The 18976-nt window shown below is 41.6% G+C and overlaps 4 protein-coding genes and 3 non-coding genes across 11 annotated transcripts; 1 reads left to right on the top strand and 6 right to left on the bottom strand.

Moving 5' to 3' along the window:
• Positions 1–217: 217 nt before the first annotated feature.
• On the bottom strand, positions 218–3937 carry rpl4 (ribosomal protein L4). The gene is made up of 10 exons (XM_086108860.1): positions 3784–3937; positions 2950–3121; positions 2760–2866; positions 2410–2548; positions 2058–2182; positions 1790–1919; positions 959–1115; positions 696–779; positions 416–536; positions 218–344 (listed from the first exon to the last, which is right to left on the bottom strand). The coding sequence occupies exons 1-10, from the start codon at positions 3784–3786 to the stop codon at positions 273–275; spliced, it is 1110 nt and encodes a 369-aa protein (XP_085964986.1). The 5' UTR covers positions 3787–3937; the 3' UTR covers positions 218–272.
• LOC147206370 (small nucleolar RNA SNORD18) lies at positions 853–924 on the bottom strand. Its single transcript, XR_015100841.1, has one exon. It is a non-coding gene; the product is annotated as a small nucleolar RNA SNORD18 (small nucleolar RNA).
• Positions 2249–2348, bottom strand: LOC147206369 (small nucleolar RNA SNORD16). The gene has a single exon (XR_015100847.1). It is a non-coding gene; the product is annotated as a small nucleolar RNA SNORD16 (small nucleolar RNA).
• LOC147206368 (small nucleolar RNA SNORD16) lies at positions 2610–2708 on the bottom strand. Its single transcript, XR_015100848.1, has one exon. It is a non-coding gene; the product is annotated as a small nucleolar RNA SNORD16 (small nucleolar RNA).
• A 243-nt stretch (positions 3938–4180) lies between the features above and the next one.
• On the top strand, positions 4181–9391 carry zwilch (zwilch kinetochore protein). Of its 2 annotated transcripts, XM_086108857.1 has the most exons (19): positions 4181–4386; positions 4512–4554; positions 4629–4724; positions 4820–4944; positions 5167–5354; positions 5453–5529; positions 5603–5758; positions 5835–5906; positions 6136–6229; positions 6297–6349; positions 7158–7251; positions 7347–7426; positions 7516–7672; positions 7805–7833; positions 7900–8036; positions 8130–8225; positions 8801–8916; positions 9010–9062; positions 9149–9391. In XM_086108857.1, exons 1-19 carry the CDS (start codon positions 4337–4339, stop codon positions 9299–9301), a joined length of 1869 nt encoding a protein of 622 aa, XP_085964983.1. In that variant the 5' UTR covers positions 4181–4336; the 3' UTR covers positions 9302–9391. The 2 variants fall into 2 exon arrangements, with proteins under 2 accessions (XP_085964983.1, XP_085964984.1); XM_086108858.1 differs by having other exon boundaries at positions 4184–4386; positions 9010–9391.
• Positions 9234–16446, bottom strand: lctlb (lactase-like b). Of its 4 annotated transcripts, XR_015100673.1 has the most exons (16): positions 16090–16446; positions 13686–13858; positions 13366–13526; positions 13212–13299; positions 12899–13008; positions 12665–12793; positions 12494–12589; positions 12142–12196; positions 11887–12052; positions 11152–11425; positions 10950–11076; positions 10670–10869; positions 10427–10490; positions 10048–10125; positions 9710–9754; positions 9458–9554 (listed from the first exon to the last, which is right to left on the bottom strand). XR_015100673.1 is itself a non-coding variant. In XM_086108856.1 (15 exons), exons 1-14 carry the CDS (start codon positions 16317–16319, stop codon positions 10061–10063), a joined length of 1938 nt encoding a protein of 645 aa, XP_085964982.1. In that variant the 5' UTR covers positions 16320–16446; the 3' UTR covers positions 9234–9554; positions 10048–10060. The 4 variants fall into 4 exon arrangements, 3 of the variants coding, with proteins under 3 accessions (XP_085964982.1, XP_085964980.1, XP_085964981.1); XM_086108856.1 differs by lacking the exon at positions 9710–9754 and having other exon boundaries at positions 9234–9554; XM_086108854.1 differs by lacking the exon at positions 10048–10125 and having other exon boundaries at positions 9234–9554.
• Positions 16447–16458: 12 nt separating this feature from the next.
• On the bottom strand, positions 16459–18960 carry snapc5 (small nuclear RNA activating complex, polypeptide 5). Its single transcript, XM_086108861.1, has 4 exons — positions 18815–18960; positions 17471–17591; positions 17316–17396; positions 16459–17200 (listed from the first exon to the last, which is right to left on the bottom strand). The coding sequence occupies exons 2-4, from the start codon at positions 17558–17560 to the stop codon at positions 16985–16987; spliced, it is 387 nt and encodes a 128-aa protein (XP_085964987.1). The 5' UTR covers positions 17561–17591; positions 18815–18960; the 3' UTR covers positions 16459–16984.
• Between the last annotated feature and the right edge of the window lie 16 nt (positions 18961–18976).

The raw sequence follows: 18976 nt of genomic DNA, 5'->3' as shown, positions 1-18976 counted from the left end.
ACCGCTTGCTTCCACGATCAGAAAAAAAAAAGCGGTGCAAAACAAAAAGTACCGTAAACCATGTTTGAAAAGTGCCGACAGTTGCACAAAATTAAACCATGATTAATTGTACAATTAGTTTTGTAGTGCATTCCCACCCTGAGTTCTCTGACCACAAAATACGTTGCTTTCTACTGTATTTAGCACGAGTATAAAATGTTAAACACAGGCCTGAGTCTTTTGATTCAAACCAAACTTATTTATTGTTCAGTGAACTCCAGTCAGGAATAAATTTAAGCCTTGACTTTTTTGGGTGCTCCCTTCTTCCCACGCTTCTTCTTGGGCTTCAGCATCTTAGCCTTGATCTGTTGAAAACGGAATGCAGTCAGATAAAAATAAAAGGTCCATGCAGCAAGAGTGACTGCTAGTTTCTTACTTTAGGGTCATGCTTGAGAATGGCATGACGTCGGGCTGTCTTGGCATAGGGGTTCAGTTTGAACATGATCCTCAAGTTCTTCAGAGGATTCTTCTTCAGGACTCTGCGGATGATCTTCTTCCTGCAAGGAAAAGGCAAACTCTCGATGACACGTGTCAATGCATTTACAGTGCATCGCCCAGGACTTCACACTTCAGGATTCAGAAACATGGACCATAAGTAGATGTATCATAGTAGTCCCCCATTCCCTCCCATTTTTTTGAAGCAAATGTTCACTTACCTGGGTGCACGAAGTGCTTTCTGGATCTCCTCGCTCTTCAGAATCCTGCTCAGGTCTGTGTTGGTCATCTTATGCATTGGCAAGCTGAAAAGGAAGGACGAGTGCTTAATTTGTTTAATTTACAACATGAAATGTAATCAATGTTGAGGTCTTCAACAGACTCAGAACTTCATTCCTATCACAGCTGTCAAAAACACGGACCATGAAGTGGGAAAGCTCATCACAGTAAGTAAAGCAACTATGCCGTTCCACCATAAACTCACTTGTAGTTTCTCTTCAGGGTAGAAGGTTTACGCCAGGTGCCATACAAATTATCTAGTTGGCGGAAAGCGCTCTCAGTCCAGATGCAGAAGCGACCCACATGTCCACCGGGGGCAAGTCTCAGTAGGTTCAGTTTGTTTACGTTCTGAAGGGTGATGCCTGCAAAACAAGTGCAACTTCATACAATCGATCACAAATCAAAGCCCATCAAAATTTTCAGTTGATCAGTACCGGGTTTAAAAAATGAACGGTGATTGTGAGCGCCATCAAGAACAAACGCAGGGGGGTTATCAGTCAGAAGGAGTCACCTTGCGTCATGACAACGCAAGGTCGCACACAGCAGACCAAACTGTGCAGACCATCAGCGAGCTGAGCTGAGAACTGCTCCCTCACCCCCCCTGACAGCCCAGACCGTGCCCCTTCAGACTTTCTCCTGTTTGGTCCCTTAAGCGTTCACGAGAGGCACGAAGTTTGAAAGTGATGAAGTAAGTCAACCTCCCCACAATATCATGATACTGTAACACGACGTTTGGATATTGCAAATTGAAAGTAGACTTTGGCACTGCAGTTTTATATTTGACACTGCATGAAATGGTTTGATCCTAGAAGAAAACGTGCTACACTTGGGGACATAAAAAAAGTATGTTGGGTTTCTTTTGTTCAGAAAAAAATTAGGACAGTTGAGAATAGGTAATCCGGTGGATAGATGCTACACCTTTTGATAAATAGATCAATCAATGAATAATACAATTTAATATTTTAGGTAGCCTTTGTATTCAGGAATACCTTTTGACTAATTTACGACTCATACCACCAACAACATGATAACATACCCGGAATATTTCTGAATGCCTTGGTGACACCAGCGTCTTGGTTATAGATGATACAAGGCCCTCTGCGTTGAATGCGTCGCCGATTCCTCATTTTACCCTTACCGGCACGCATGCGCTGCGAGGCGTAGACCTGAATATTGGAGATTTCCAACATCAAAAGCGCTGCATAAACTGGTGATTACATTTGACGTGTCAACATTGCTATACCTAACGATAAATGCGCGGCACCATTGTGCAATTTAATGACATTCTTGGAACTTGTGACTACCTTCTTGATGTCATTCCAGGCTTTAATCTTCTTCAGCAGTAGCACTGCCTCCTTGGTCTTCTTGTAGCCCTCAACTTTGTCCTCAACCACCAGAGGAACCTCTGGAATTTCCTCAATACGGTGTCCTGTAAAGAACATCATGTCAACATTTGGCCCACAACAACATGACTAGAAAGAGTTCAATCTGAACCTGCTCAGATTTAAACACACATCACCACCCTGTGACAGCTTTGAAACAGCAGGCAACTGTCACTGTTCACAGGGTCAGACGCAAATTACACCATCATGGCAACTGATCCAGTAAGATAAATCGGTAGTTAAGGAGTGTAATTCATTTGAGGCATAAGCTCACCCTTGGACATGATAAGTGCGGGGATGGCAGAAGCAGCCAGAGCAGAACAGATGGCATAGCGCTTCTGGGTCGTGTTGATTTTGCGGTGCCAACGACGCCAGGTCTTGGTGGGGGCAAACATGCGCCCTCCACGACACATCTTGTGGAAAAGTTAAGATTACTGTGCAAAAACCGACAATATTTAAAATGGTACACTTACATGCTCAGAAACAACATTCATCAGTCAACTGAGCCAGTATTTGACAGGAGGCATTCTGTCACTGGACGCAGTGTCAGACGCAAATTACACCATCAGTGCAAGTGTGACAATTACCTAGAGGTGGCACATTGTCTCATTGGAAAAAGGATACGTTACCAAAGGCACCCTGGCCTGAACGGTGAGTACCACCACCCCTCACACGAGGGATACGGGCCACAGCTCTCCCTGTACCCCAGGACTCAGCACTGGTCTGGTGACCTAAAAGACACAAGTTACTGCGTAACTGATATTATTGCATAAAAGGATTAAATGAGGAACTGACAGGTGTTTGATGCACTTACCTGCCAGTTCACTGACTGCATAGGGCTGGCGATTGTTCTTGCGCATGTTGGTATGCACAAAATTCACAACATCAGGGCGAATGGGAGCCCTGAAAACTGCAGGCAGGACAACATTCTTGCCTGAGGAGTCTCCTTTCTCGGAGTAAACCGAGATTAGGGGTCGGGCACAGGCCTAATAAGAAAAATCATTATGAATCTTTAGCAGCCATTAAATAGCAACAATGCCATGTGATTGTGCAGATTAATTAGTGTCAACTAGATTTCAGTCAACGTGATTAGCCCAATTCAAATTGTATTCTAGCCTTCCTTATAGAAGTATTGTTAAATTTTACTTATAGCCTAATTCAAATTGTATTCTAGCCTTCCTTATATAAGTATTGTTAAATTTTACTTATATCACGGAATTAATACTTTTGTACCGACATTTATCTGGCAAACACACCGAACGGGGCCTGTTAGCTCATAGTAGTTAGCTTATCTACGTAGGCCCGTAAATTGCGCTGCATTTACTTTCAGAAATTGTCGTAAGACAATATAAAAATCCCAAACCCATGCACACAACAAAAATTGGCCTGAGGTGGCTAGTCTGACATTTATAGTGAATGCGAGCGATATAGTTTCCATACAAGAGTTACGAGAAAAGCCGACACACGTGTCACAAGGAGACTAGCGTCCAAAATGGCTCCTCGTGTTACTTGCTATGGCCTGAAATAATGCAACTGGATACTTGAATTACAATTGGAAATAACCTTCGTACGTTGCAAACTAAAGATATAATATCTACAAGAACGCGACACCTATGCTGCATAAACAGCTTTACAGCAGTTTCCTCACCATAATCGTTGTTTAAGTTTCGGCTCGCCAGGAACCACACTCCACTCGCGATGGCGGCCACAGAAAAAAGGAAGTGAGTAACTCACCCTCAAAGGTTTATGCTGCCGCCGAAAGGAGCACTACATCCGCCAAAAGCCAAATATTAACAAAGGGCCTATAACAACGATAAAAGAAAAAAACTTACATTTTCAATTATTATTCAAGCAATTAAATTAAGATTGTACATTTTTAGATACAAATGTGTACATTTATACCATTCGTACCATTCGTGGGGACTATTTCTTACGCCATGTTGTCGAAAGTGGACGTAAAAACGGAAGTACTTTCTGAATATTATTTTATGTAATAGTTTAATTTACACAATGAACGCAAAGCAGATTTTTGAATGTATTTCTCCATAATTAATTTCTTTACTTCATAGTTAATTTGAAAGGATTACTATTTGTTTGAACTCTGACCTTGGGACGTCATTTTAGCAAGAGCGCGCGACAGTCAAAATCGAAACGGCAACAACCAGGTTGGAATCCCAACAAAAATCGTTTCTTTTTCACATATGGCCACCAAGGTTTTATCAAGTGTGAAAGAGTTTTTTAATACACTCAGGTAAGCTAGACGTCTCGTCGCATTTTATTCACTGTTAGATCGTTTAAATCAAAAAGCCTTGTTTTGGTAGCCGTTAGCTGTGAAGTGCACTAAATATTGAATTTTCGTGGTTTTTTTCGGTACAGAAATCTTCAAGAAGATGAAAGCAATCATTGTTACACTTATGAGGTAATTGCGTTTCCTGACGATCGTACGTTTTCGAATAGTTTTCATATTAAGTCGTGAATACCTCTTGCTTTCAGGGTGAGATCCAAATATTGAAGAAGGATGGAGATAGAATTGCCGCTCTGAATTTATTGGACTACGAGGACCAGGAAGTCTTCATTTGTGAAAAAGCCGTGAGAACTTTTTAATTTTAAGATTTTTTTTTGTTGACTGCCCGTAACTTAACTTAATTTTTTTATTCATGAACTTTATTTCTGTTTGCTCATAGCTTCCTAAATTAAAAGATTCTGATGATGAGTCGACGCTTGAGACATCAATCTGCACAGACGACAATTTGTTAACCGCCCTTCAAACAGAACTGACACCACAGCCTCTCACCATCACAAAAGCAAGGTGCTTCCAGTCTGTTGGCATTTTCAAATCATCTCTTCTTCAACATTCTTAGGAAATAACAATATCTACCACAAGTGCGCTATTTTTAGAACAGGTTCACAGGCTACTCATGTGGTCCTTGGGGGCGACCCGGTGCCTGTAGTGCCATATTAGTGACTCCTGATCAAGTGTAATGAAGCAGAAAGATTTTTTTTCTTCTGTTTTTTTTTTTTAATTTTAAAGGCAGCTGCTGTCCTGGTACACGTTATCTCAAAATGTCAACGTTCATGCTGTGGATGATCCTACCCTACGACCTCTGTGGGTACGATGTGACATGTCGGATCCAGCTCGTACAACCTGGTTTGGAGCTGAAGGTGTCTGTGTGGCCAGTAAAATGTCTGGTGTTAAATTATACTCTGTTACATGCAAAGGTACTGTACAAGCACGTAATGCTTCATGCATCTTGAAACAAAATGAACCTCTGTGTGACTTTTTAAAAACATGTACTGTATTCCAACATAACTGATAGGCCCTGTGAACAAAAGTGCACTCATAACTTTAGATGAGTTGAAACGAGAGCACAAGAAAAGGCACCAACCATCCACGGTAAACCAACGTCGTACTCTTCTACTTTGGGTTTGCTGTTGCAAGATATGACTCCTTTTGTGACTGCTTCTAGATGGCAATTAAAGGAAGCGCACAGTTCAACGTGTTTGGCTCCATTGTGGTTGAAAGCACAAAAATTGAATCACAAAGCAGCGTGACAGTGGATTTTAAGTGGAGCCATGTTGAGAGTGTCCTCGAGACACCCCCGCTGTCCTCCACAGCTACACTAGTAAGCTGAATTTACACTCGCATGTCTTTTCTCAAACTGTAACGCACACGGTAACAAACCATTTAAAATGTTGCAGAATATTAAAGTTGCCACAGGAGACATGAGGAGCCCCATGTTTGAGATGTTCAGGGAGCTGCAGTTTCTTCAGGTATGTGTGTTCCTCCAGTAAGGTGAGAATAGAGATTTGTTGTGTTATAAAAACCTTGAAAAGCAAAAAATAAATATCTTGTAGCTGCGACAAGCAAGCGCTACAGTGAATGGGTGCATGGATACATTTGACACACCAGAAAGGAGTGTTTTTAGCAATCCTGCCAAATTTCAATGATTTAAAAAAAAATGCATTTTTTTTTAACTGTTCCTATTCTTTGTTCGCTCAGGTTCTTGCTGATGGTTTAAGAACTGGTGGGGTAGAGTGGTTGGATCCTTTGGAAAGCAAGTCAGCAGTGGATCTGACTACGGAGTACCTTGAAGGTATTTATTTCTTTTGACAAGTTTTGCGGGTTTACCTGTAATAATACTTTTTTTTTTTTTCTTTAAGAGCTACAGAGACTCACCATGTCACAACAGGAGCAGAGTTCAAAACCACCACAGGTACATTAAAACAAACATTTTCAGAAAATATCTATTTTTCACCTTTGGTGTGTCAATAAAAAATATTTTTGAATGTAAAGAAAAAAGGTACCGGTATATACTTGCTTTTCATCAGTTAGTGAAAATGTATTCAAAAAATTATATTTTATGGCACAATACACCTGTATTGCTTAATTCAGTGATTCCCAACCAGTGTGTTGTGGCACCTTACTGTACCATGAGAGAGCATCAAGTGGACTGTGAGAAATTATCTAATTTCACTTACCGGTAATTGCTCCCCAAATCTTTTATTGAATACAAATAATGCCAGAGATATAAAGTGACAAGCAGAACAATTAAATGCTCCCCTATTAGATAGTAGAAGGTAGAATAATTGACTTGTGTATGCATTGTATGTTGTTTTATGTTGAGAGGGAAGAAATTTCATCTGTGCTGTATGTTACACATACAGTACATTTGACAATAAAGCTTATCCAATCCAAATTTTCTTCGAATCGATTTTTCTCATGTGAAATATGTGCCTTGTCTCAATAACGGTTGGGAAACGCTGATGTAAAGTCCACAATGTATGAACCAAGACATCAAGTAGTGTTGTCGTAGAATGAATATAAAATATGCCCTATTTAAAAAGAATTACCATATCAATTTCTCCATATGCCTGATTTTATAAAAGATTGTGAACTGTTCACTGTACATTATGTAAACAGTATTGTGTAGTTGATGGTTAGTTGGTTCACACTTGACCTTTTCACTGAGTGGGGCTGACACCCCATCCCACCTATTTATATTCTTTTGTTTGTTTCTAAAGAAAGACCCTGAAACCGACCCTCCGCTTTTTCACTCTTTCCTGGTGCGAGGTGATTTGGATTTTGTGGAGCAGCTATGGGTTCACCTGAGAAAGAGTGAGTCAGTTCCGTTATTAGAGAAACCCGAATTCATGTGGTTGTAATACAACTCAATCAGCGGTTTAAAAAAAAAAAAAAAAAACATGTTCCAGGTGTTGTGTGCTATCAGGACGTTAAAGACAGCCTCAAATTGGTCATCGAGGCCCTGACTTACGGCTACATCAAGCCGTGGGTAAGGCTTCTCTCAACTGCTTAACAAAGAGAAATGACAGGCTGCGTCATTGACTGCCGTGTAATTTATATTATTTGTGTTGCCCCCAGATTCACAGAGATAATAGCAGCTCTCTCTGCAAGCTCATCCTGCAGTCTTACCACCAGAAGATCGAGCATGTGTCGCTTACAGGCATCACACCTATCCAAATGTTGTTAGAAATGGGCCTTGACAAGATGAGGAAAGATTACTTCAACTACCTCATTGGTACACTTGAAATAACACTGCGAATGAGTATTTTGTACCCAAGGGATTGTCCTATTTGTCATTTAAAATGGAGTGCGCAACCTGTATAGCAAACGCCTTGCCTTTTTACGATATTTCATCTCTTTTCCTCAGGGGAAGAATTGACAACTCCAAACAACTTGGTAAGCTTGGAGACATTTTTGCCATCGGCTGTAAAGCAGATATTGAGTATGTTTGACTCCATGCAGAGTTATTACCTGAACACAGAGGTGGATCTCCAGGAGCAGGTTATCCGACTGAGGAAACTGCACCATCTCCTGGAAGTAGTTGTGACCTGCAGAACATTCTTAGATTTGCCCTATGACAGACTCTTCCTCCTTACACAGTACGTCAAGTTTGCTCATTGCTTTTTAAAAATAAAAATAAAAAATTAACCCATTGCTAAAATTTTACTCTGTGCTCTTCTCCATTCTCGTAGGTTGTGTTTGCAGCACTACAAAACTTCCCCCTATGATGAGGCACATGAGTTCCAACTGCAAATCAAACCAGCGTTGATCACTCATTTCTACCAGAGGTAAGGAAGACGGCCGCCCGCACAAATGCTGCTCCGTTGTTTCCAAACTATTTCACTTTAAATGCGCTATCCGTGGCTTGAAAAGCTCTGCCTTAGCTTTGGTTTCGTTGTCGTTCATGTAATGTCAGTTTAAATATGCTTGCAAGTTGGAAAAGTAACCTTCCACCACAACCGCTTTATTAGTGAGGCGGGAATCCCTTGCAGCAACTGATGAGTGCACTGAATCAAATGAATTGATTTAAAATGTCACCTATTTTTTTATCGTGCAGCTTTTGTTTGTACTTTGTTTGCATTTCAAGAAAAAATCTTATGCCACACCGCTAAACAACAATGTCTGCTGATTCCATCTTAATTTATGCACAAAAGTCGATTGTACATTCTGCCATCTAGTGGAAGAGCATGTAATTGTTCTGACTGTCACTTTACATAGCAGGCATTGATGGATGAACAAAGCCACATTATTTTTTTCAATGTCGGCATTCGCGGCACACCCAATGACCTCTGACACCACACGGGTTGTTCCTCACGGCATTGAGACCGTGTCAGTGTTTCTATTTTGTTCACAATTACTACAGTGAGCATCCAGTTGTGTGGGGAGTGGAATTGTCCAGTGGGCAAGGGCCTCACATGGTCAAGACATCCTTACAGGTCAGCGACAGACCACTGGTTGACCACGTCAACTTTGAAACCGGTGAGTTTGGTCCATTTCAACACGTCCAACTGAAAATGCCAGCCATGTACATAACGTGATTTTTTTTTTTCCATCCTTCGCGTTTCAAAACAGCAAATGCAACAGTGGGCGACGATAGCACAGAGCCTGTCTGCTTCTCCACCTTGGTGTGCAGCAGCCTTGTCAACTTTGCCTGAATTTACGCAAGGCAATAGAAGAGGCGCTTCTTTTCATTCTTTTTTTTTTTTGTCAGGTGAATTCAGCGCCACAAACCCCACAGGAAGAATTTTGTTCCCTGGCAACTTCCACAACCTTGAAGCAGAAACAAGACAGTGGGGTGGGCGTGATATTTCACAGCAATGTTTTAATGGGCAAGATTCAAAAAATGTTCAGCTTTCTTTGTTAGGGCGAGCACTTTTTCCACATCAAATTGAAAATTCAATCAAAAAGAATGTATTTATGTGAACACACAATCCATTAAATATCTGATTCACTTCTTGTGTGAGTGGTTGTGTATTGCGGCGTTGTGACTGTGTGCACCATTTAGTTGCGCCTCTGGAGCAGGAACATGAGGAAGATGGCACTCAGTAAAATGGAGAGCGTGCAGACAGTCGGAACAACAATCTCAGTTACCATCTCCATGTGGCTGGTCAGCGGGTCTGTAAAGAACACACACTATTTAGAAACTTAAAAGCATTAGACGCTGCCAAAAAAACAAAGGCATGTCGCAGCACTCAAAGGGTTTGAGTTTTTCAAATGTGTTTCTTATTTATCGTCCATAGTTTATCCCTTTTGAGCACAGGTGGTGTCTTACCATGTATAAGTCTTAGAATATTGGCAGCAGTACTCCGCTGATCCTCTATTAAAAAAAGAGAAATAACTCAGAGTTGATGAACAATCATCGATAACCCTTTGAGTACTGCATGCATCTAGTAGGAACTCTCGCAACAAGCAGTTTTGCACCACCGCCAGGCCACTTCCAAAATTTCATCCTGCTGTTCGATAGCCATCATCTTGTTTTGTCACTCGTAGCCGGAAACGCGGGCAAATGTTTAATCGCGGTCAGGCGGCACACTTCATGCAAGTTAATTGTTAGTGAAACGGTGAAGCGCGAGATCGCAAAAACAGCACACTTGAAGTGAAGACTTGTACCCTCAAGCAAGTTCTAAACTTCATCATGCACAGGCCAAACCCTTGGCTTTTCGGTATGATCCGTTGCCTTTCTTCTAGCTGAGGGAGGGGCAAACAAAAAAGATATCTCAGATTTCCTTTGCTAGTTTTGGTATTTCCGCTTCCTGAATTAACTTTACCTCTGACAAGGTAATTCGTTTGTCAGGTTTACACTCTGATGAGTGCCAATCTAGTTGGATTCATGTGTGAGGCAGTGTCGCATCGATAAAGTCAGATTGTCTTTTCTAATTCACGGTTTTCCTCTGAAGTTGGACATTTGAGGTCAGAATCTTTATTTGTTTACCCCAGCTAGTTGAGCGGTTGTGGGTTTTTTTTTTTTTTTTTTACACGGCAGACTGACCTGCAGCCAGGAGCTGGTTACTTGATGAGCAGGTCTCCATCGCCTTCCTCCTCCAATTCTCAACCTGTAGAGAGTTGCACAGTACAAATATAATGTTGACACTGCGGTACATTATTTTTTCTTCAAGTGAATTATTTTTATTCTGTTTCTTTGTTTTTAAATACATTATCCTGAGATTGGCATATACGGCGTAATAATTAGTAATTTAGACTCTTTTATTTAATTCTAGCGAGTGTCTCCTACCTCTCTCTGATTGGGGAATCCATTGGAGCTGATGAGGCGCTTGTAAAACTGAACGGAAGCTTTAGGATAGCGAGGCTTGTGCTTGTTCCTGAAGTCCACGTAATACAATCCAAATCTCTCACTGAAGCCTTCGTCCCACTCAAACTTGTCCAGCAGGGACCAGGCGGTGTAACCTTTGACATTCACGCCATCTCTGAGCGCTGAGAGCGGGATGAGAACAAAATTCAGTTCCTTCTCATACGCAAAAGACAAATATGTGCAGGAGCTTTAGCGTGTTCACCTTTTAGCATCTCGTTGATGTAGTCTTTAAAGTACTGTATCCTCCAGACATCACACAGCTCTGTGCATTGCATCTTCTCGGATACTCCATTCTCAGTCACATAAATCATTGGGTTTCCATATTGAGTCTAAAAAAAAAGAAAAGGAATTCAATCAGTATTCCTTTCTCGTCTAAATAAGCTGAAACTTGCACCAGTAGTCACCTTAACAAAGTTGAGCATGCGTCGGAACCCCCACGGCACAGAGTAGAGCCACTCCGAACCGGGGTCAGGCCACTGGGGGTCAACCAGCTCGGCCAAGTCACGGTCCATGAAGAAGCTGCTGGTGCTGCGGCCCGGTGGATTATTCTTCTGGGTGATGTAGCGTGTAGTGAAGTGACTGATGCCCAGGAAGTCACAAGTACCCTTGACGTAGCTCTTCTCCTGGGGAGTGAATGTGGGCAGGCGAGATGCCCCGAGACCCTGCTGGACACTCTTCCTACCTGTGCAGAAACCCTCATAAAAAAAAAAAAAAAAACTGAAAGAGGCCGCAGTAAAGGCCTGGAAAAGCATTTTGAATGAAATGAAGTTCAAACAAAAGGTTCTCTGTCCTGAGTTGTGAAACACATCTGATGCAAATAAAAGCTGAACTTTAGTCTCATATTCATCTTTTGATCTGAAACACAAATGTCTTCAATGGACAACAAAAACAAGACACTCAACTTTTCTGTTCCAATGCATTTGGAGGGAACTGTGGATGAGGATGCAAGATAGGTAAAAGAAAGGCCCAGCCTAAGATTAAAACTCAGAGTCTTCCTTCTGTGGGCCACTGTGCTGCCCTCTCTTGCAATAAAGCCGTTCATTCAGTTCTTTCTTGATCTCTGCTACACTAATCAAAGCATTCACCGATTGTCTCCGAAGAACTTGCAATTCTACTCGGCATTAAACTGTGATGTCAACTTGCCAATGAAGTCTTTCATCACTTGAGGGTAGTCTCCGTGAAAGACGGGCGTTGCAAACCAGCCGAGGGAGAACTGCACGTATCTCTCGGCTGCTTCGATGTCCTTCTGGTTGCTGATGTCTACGGGCTCTCCCCAATCTGCTGTCAGGGAGATGCCCACAAGACCTGCAGATGCAGGAGGCAGCGCTTAAAAAACAAAAACAAAACGGATTCAGAGAAATATATGCAGTGTGCTCAGTTGAGTGATCGCCTACCATTTTGTTTCGACCTCCACTGCGTATCGTACGTGTGCCAAACTTTGGCATGAGCCTGTGGGTGGGGTGGGGGGGAATCACATTTGAGATAATATGTTATAACTTCCCAGGAAGGCCTTCCCTGGTGGTCCCGATTCAAATAATCAAGATTGTCATCAGGCTTCCGCAGAACTCGCTGATGAGCTGATCATTTGAATCAGGTTAGGTTGGAAGAGGGAAACGTCTAAAACACAGGTTGTGGCCCTCGAGGACCGGCGTTGGACACCCCTGGCCCATGGGGCTTCACGATCAGTGGTCCTAACCAATGGAACTATATCAGCAATGGGACTGTTTCACCCACCGCTGGTCCTACCTTAATAATGTGATGGGCAGCTCGGTATGCTCCAGTTCCTCTCGTCCTCAGTCCTGGGGCATGCTCACCTGTTTCATAGCCTTCCACCGCGACAGACTATATATTGATGAATATGTCAGACTTTATATACAGCAAAAATGTCAAATCCAACCGGATGTGATGCAAGCATACCCATGGATTGCTGAATGTAATCCAATACTTGACTCGGTTGCCGAATCTTTCAAAGCACAGGTTGGCGAAGTCATTGAAATGGTTGACCATGCTTATATTCTGCCATCCACCATATCGCTCTTGCAAGACCTCCAAAAAACAGAATGAAGGGTCTCAATAAAGACCATCTCTTATGGAGGGGGGGGGGGGGGGGGGTTGGCGTGGTGCTCGGCTTTTTTTTCTCTGCGCACCAACCTGCGGGAGATCCCAGTGATACAAAGTTACAATGGGAGTGATCTTGCTGCCCAGCAGGTGATCAATCAGATCGTTGTAGTACTGAATTCCTCTTTCGTTGATATGATCAGCTGTGAATTGAATGTGGAAAAATACATTCATCACGCGAACATTTATGAAGTACACTTGCGGGTGTGTGTGTGTATGTGTTGTGATGAAGAGAAGGGGAAATTTCAGCCACCGGTTTCCCCTCTACATTAGCGATTAAAGCAGAAGGAGTAAATGAGCAAATCCAAAAGAAAGAGTGCATGTGTTATTCATTGAAGTTGCTCACACTTGATGCCCGTGGGAATGAGTCGAGGCCAAGAGATGGAAAAGCGATAGTGGTTCAGTTTGAGCTCCCTCATCAGTGACACGTCATCCTGTAAGAAGAAACGGACTCTGTGTGTGAAACGCGGCTGGTCATCACCTTCGGATCCTCCTCCTACCTTGACTTTATAGTAACCCTCACAAGAGGAATCCCCCGTGTCATTTTGTTGAATTTTGCCCCTTTTGTGACTGAACACGTCCCAGACGCTCAGGCCTTTTCCATCCTTATCCCAGGCTCCCTCTGTTTGATAGGCTGAACTGCCGGCACCCCACGAAAATCCTGACAGACAAATCGGTAGCGATCATTCGCCAATAAGGACACTAAGGGCTGCTGAAAATGGTTAGGGATTTGTAGTTCTGCTGGAAATGGCAATCGGCGGCTTTCTGTATCGTCTTTGCGAATTGTGGAAATAACATCGGTAGGTCGGGATGATCATACCAGCTGGAAAAGTGCCATAATAGAAGGAGCCGTGGTCGTTCTTTGTCCAGTCGAAGTCCTCAGTCGCAGACACACACAGCACCAACACAAGCACATGGCACACACCGGGGGCACAGCCAGACCACATGGTATTCTTCAGCCTGCGGCGCACTTGGGGTCTATCTCCTCTACTTCTATCCACATAATTCACAATTTAGATGTACTGGATTACATTGATTTCGGCATTTTCGACAAGTCACATATTTAGACAAAGAAGACAATCAAATGAAGTGGTTAAAATGCTACTTACATGGACAAAATACATGCATATGTGTAAAATGTATGACTTAACATATTCCATTTAAGATACATTTTTCATTGCATGTATAAAAGTTCCCTTATCCTAACCCAGGGGTGTCAAACTCATTTCACATTGTGGGCCGCATATGGCCTCGGTAGATGTCAAGTGGGCCGGACTATTAAAAATGACACCATACTCTGCTGTAAATAACCAAAATAATATGTATTTTCTTTGTTTTGGTCTAAAGAAGCACATGAATACTAGGAAAATGTTGAAATTTAATGAATATATTTTTTACAAAACATTTCATGAAGGACTTTAGATTTCCTTAGACAAATGTGCAATTTACTTTTATCATTCACATATATGCATTGCAGCTGATCCCACTGACTGTACAAAGGGACCAAACCTTTACAAGTAATTGGTATTGAAATATATAGTAATGCACTTTTAAGATTAAACGAGATATATAAAGAAAGGAATTTTTAAACCATTTACACGAGCATATAAATTCTAAATGTAATCCCTGTCTACACCTTACAAACTAAGGAGAGTGCTATAATGTGTGTAAAGAATAAAGTATTCACATATCCTTGATACCGTCTGCTGTGTTGTGTCTGTCTCAGTGACAGACTGAGGCTGGTGTTGTCTTCTTCTCTGATCAAAACAGTGTGTCCCCCTAGCGGATATTCCATGAATTGCACCTCATTAAAAATATTCATTCCGTGTCTTTTATGCATTTTTTCACTTTTAAATTATCCTGCGGGCCTGATCAAACCTCCTTGCGGGCCGGTTCCGGCCCGCGGGCCGTATGTTTGACACCCCTGTCCTAACCCAATCACAAAGGGTTTGAAGCAAACAACAAAATAATCACATAATGTCCCCCCCCCTCCCCCCCAGTGTAAATGGGCTCCCTCGCCTAAAACTTATTATTCGAGCATGACACAAAACTGCTGAACAATAATCGTTACACGCAAGAACTCATTTGGGATTTTTTTTTCACTTAAAATCTAATATCAAGGTACCATGTTTACCCTAAATATTATTCAAAACCCGCGAAAAAAACCATTCGGCCTACTCACGTACGATAGGGCAGTATAAGACACCATGTAAGTGCCACTAAGCCATATCTGCCATCTAGTGATAATTGCTGATATTACAACTAATAACGACAGTCAACCCTTGCATATTTAAAATTCAGCACCGGTGGATTTGCGTATTCGCGATTTATTTTCCTTTCTTTTTTTCCTTTTCGCATGGAAAACATGTTCTTAAGTGTTTGAAATAATCTTTTGGGTTTGCAAATATTCACAAATAATTGTTAAAAAAACAAATTATAATTTATCAAGGACCACGGGCCGCCAGTTGCCCATGCCTGGGATAAAGGCATGTGATGGCGCCTGAGGGGTCCCTCATCCCAAACACTCCACTACACCCCCCCCACCCCCCCATTCAAACTCGATGGGCTGTGAACTAATCTTGCTGAGGCTGACACAACTCAACTTTGATTTCACATCTGTAAGCAAAAAGATTTTGCACATAAACGTGACATTCAGGTCCAATCATCTATCACCACCCCAACAGATATAAAAATATTTAAATGTATTTTATAGAATTTGATGCAAGTGCAGATTAATGTCCACATTTTTGCTCAAGAAAATGGATACATAAACATTTTAGAACATGCCTTGCAGATATATCCTGACACAAACGCACCGCAATATTGTGGATTATTTTATTGTAACCTTAAGGGACAAAACGTTTGTGCAACTGTTAATATGCACCCATTATTATTATTGTTATTATAGCATCAATTTGATCCACACTTCAAGATAGGCGATGTTAAACAATTTCACGCCAGTTCAGAAACCTCTGAAGTTCAGCATGTTAAGACTTAATTTCCTTGCTACACATTAAAAAAATTTATTGGAGATATATTTACATTTTCAAGATTAAAACTTTTTAGAAAACAATATTTAGACAGCTTTTAAGTAAACATAGTTTACTTATAAAAATACTTAATTATACCTTAGACTGAGAAGTATGACATCCATCTCAAAAAAAGCTTCCAAATATGCTTCTTCAAACGACGCCTCTAAATGTAACAATCCCCAATCCAATTACCTGTCGTTTAAGAAGAGCTCATCTGTAGGAGGTGTCAGGTCAGTCCAGTCCCAGTGCAAATGTTTTTTTTTCCTGCTTCCTGGGACTGCGGCCCACCAAGTTGTAAAGCTGTGTACAGACGTATAGAGGAGAGCTCCCCTATTTTGGTCCACCTCCCGTCGTAGTGCACACGTGTGCAGAGCTGGCCCTGCTATGAGTTTCAAAGCTGGTCCTATTGAGGCCCGCTGCATTGTTGGAGCTGTTAGAAAATGCTGAATGGTTTGTTGGCAGAAAGTGTTTACACTGCATAACCCATTGGCCTAGAGTACAGCAAGAATTAAAACATTGCTATCGGCTGTACTGGATTTACATCGACAAATCGAACAGGAATGGTTTTGACACAATATTTTAATATGAAAATCATTTACGCTCATAATTCTCACCAAAGTCAAGTCAGTAACAAATGTAAATAAAAGTTGTCTTCTAGAACATTAAAAAAAACAAAACACATACCAAAACGTTTAATTTGTGCTTATGCTATTTTTCTATGGCCCAGCCATACCTATTAATGCTAACAGGCACGTTTCAACATTTGATTTGTGGTTTTCAGCTAAACAGTGGCACCCTATAGTCTGACTGATGGGGAGGAAGCATCTAAACATCAAAGGCTATTTTGGTGTGACGTTTCTATCTACACTTGAAACATAGATCATAAAACTTACTGACATCCTAATGCCTTTCATCAGTGGGAAGAATACGATATGAGCACCACATTTGAATCCAACAACCCCCAAACTCAGCGACAATAAATTAAATGAAAATATTCCACCGGCGGACAAATAAACACATCTATATAACGCGTTGTTGGATTGTTTAAACACTGAGGTCACGTTCCGCATCAAGGAAGTTAAGCAGCTCAGTAATCATCGTCATCTTCTTCATCATCATTCCCGTCGGGCACAAACCCAAACTCATTGTCATCGTCTTCGTTCTCCTCTTCATTCTCCTCCTCTTCTTCTTCTTCTTCTTCATCCTCATCTTCTTCCTCTTCCTCCTCCATATCATAATCAGCAGCGGTGTTCAGCAGAAGCTTGGTGCAGTTTATCTTATTTTCATCGTCGAGGTTGATATCCTGAAGACATCAGAACAGAGGGTTGAGGATCATTGTACGTAAAGACAATATCTTGGAATCGTCTCATTAGAGTTTGCACTCTATCTGGTGAATTGGAGAGGCGCTGGTATGCTACCTCAATTTCTGGAGATGGGCATTCAGGTGCTCCTTCCTCAGTTTGAGCTCTTATGATTGATTTCAAAGCACCTTCTTCAAACTAAAACGCAGATTGAACATACAAAAATGTATCATATAAACCACACAAAAACGGTTGAAATTTCCCACACTCACCTTTAACCTGTTCAGCTGGTCTTGTAGCATGACTTTGATTTTGAGGAGAGTCTCCTCTTCCTTTTTCAACTCCTGTAGGCGGCTGTGCATTTTTACTCGTTTTACGCCAGCATTTCATAAACTGAAATTGAATTGAGATCATGATTATATTCGACTTCATTGTTGGAGCGCATCATAAGTATAAGGCAATGCGGATCACAACTAAAGAGGAAACTAATAATTTTCCCTTTCGGTGTTGGCCAGATGATCAACCAGCACATCTCTAAAGAGATGCTGCCACATTTCCTTCCATTATTGTGAGAAGAGGCAGAAATTGTGGCAGGACTACCTGCGGCAGCTTCACTATGACAACGTGCCCGCTCACAATGCCTTGAGCATCTGACAGCTCCTGGTTGAGGAAAACATTGACATACTGGAGCGACAATCTCCCTACCCGACCTCGCTTTTTGTCCTCATTTCTACACTCAAGAGGGTCATTAAGCGGACCCGTTTTGAAGATGGCCGTAACGATGGCGATACCAAAGATTCCTGAAAAATCATTTCAGTGCATGAAGCACTCAAAGAAGGCTCTGGGGCAGGAGTAGGGAACTCCAGTTCCTCGAGAGACATATCCTCCCTATTTTAGATCTCTCTCTACTACAATACACCTGATTCAAATGATCAGCTCAGCGGCGAGCTCTGTAGAAGCCTGAAATGATCACAATCCATATAATCAGGTGTTTTGGAGTAGGGAGAGATCTAAAGCAGGCAGGATATAGCTCTCGAGGAACCAGAGTTCCCTACCCCTGCTTTAGGGGATTTCTTCAATGGGAAAAATCACGCAGTTTGGATTTGAAATATATCATCCGTGACACCGGTAGTGAAACATTTTTTGACACAGCTTACATGTCATCACAACTGCGGTGTTCCTACAGAAATGCTATGAACAGGCTATGACTTTGAACATGAGCAATAAGTACAGCTTACTGTGCAATGTAAATGTATGCAGAATGCAGTTGTACAATAGTGCAATGTGATGATTAAATACATACAGAGCTTCAGATGAATGATGGATGCCGTATATATACATGAATACAAATGATGGCATTCTTTTCCACACGTAAACATGGAACAAAGAGGCAATGGAGCGATTTGTATAACTGGCTATTATTAATAGCGTTGCATTCTGTAGCATTACGCGCCATTCAATCTTCACGAGTAAAAATGTGCAGTATAACAACTGTGACGTTGCAGAAAATGGATTTGAAGATGGAAATAAAATCTGTTCGGAATTCGGAATAAATGTAGTCCGCAAAATAACGTCGTGATGCTCATACATTTTTAAAACTGGAACATTAACATTACCTCTCTTGGCCGTCGTGTTCACAGCTGCATATTAACGGTGAACTAGATGACGGAAGAAAAACGGTGGCAAGTAGTCTGTTTTGGAAATAGCGATACAGTATATGAAGCAGACGACAAGAGCAAACCCGCTTCCTGTTTACTTCCCGTATTCATACGTCACTT

This window comes from Hippocampus guttulatus, chromosome 4 (assembly GCF_054856545.1).
Source record: "Hippocampus guttulatus isolate MCC_2025c chromosome 4, RoL_Hgut_1.0, whole genome shotgun sequence".
In the NCBI taxonomy this organism is placed as follows: Eukaryota; Metazoa; Chordata; class Actinopteri; order Syngnathiformes; family Syngnathidae; genus Hippocampus; species Hippocampus guttulatus.
This window is presented reverse-complemented; position numbering and strand designations above follow the sequence as displayed.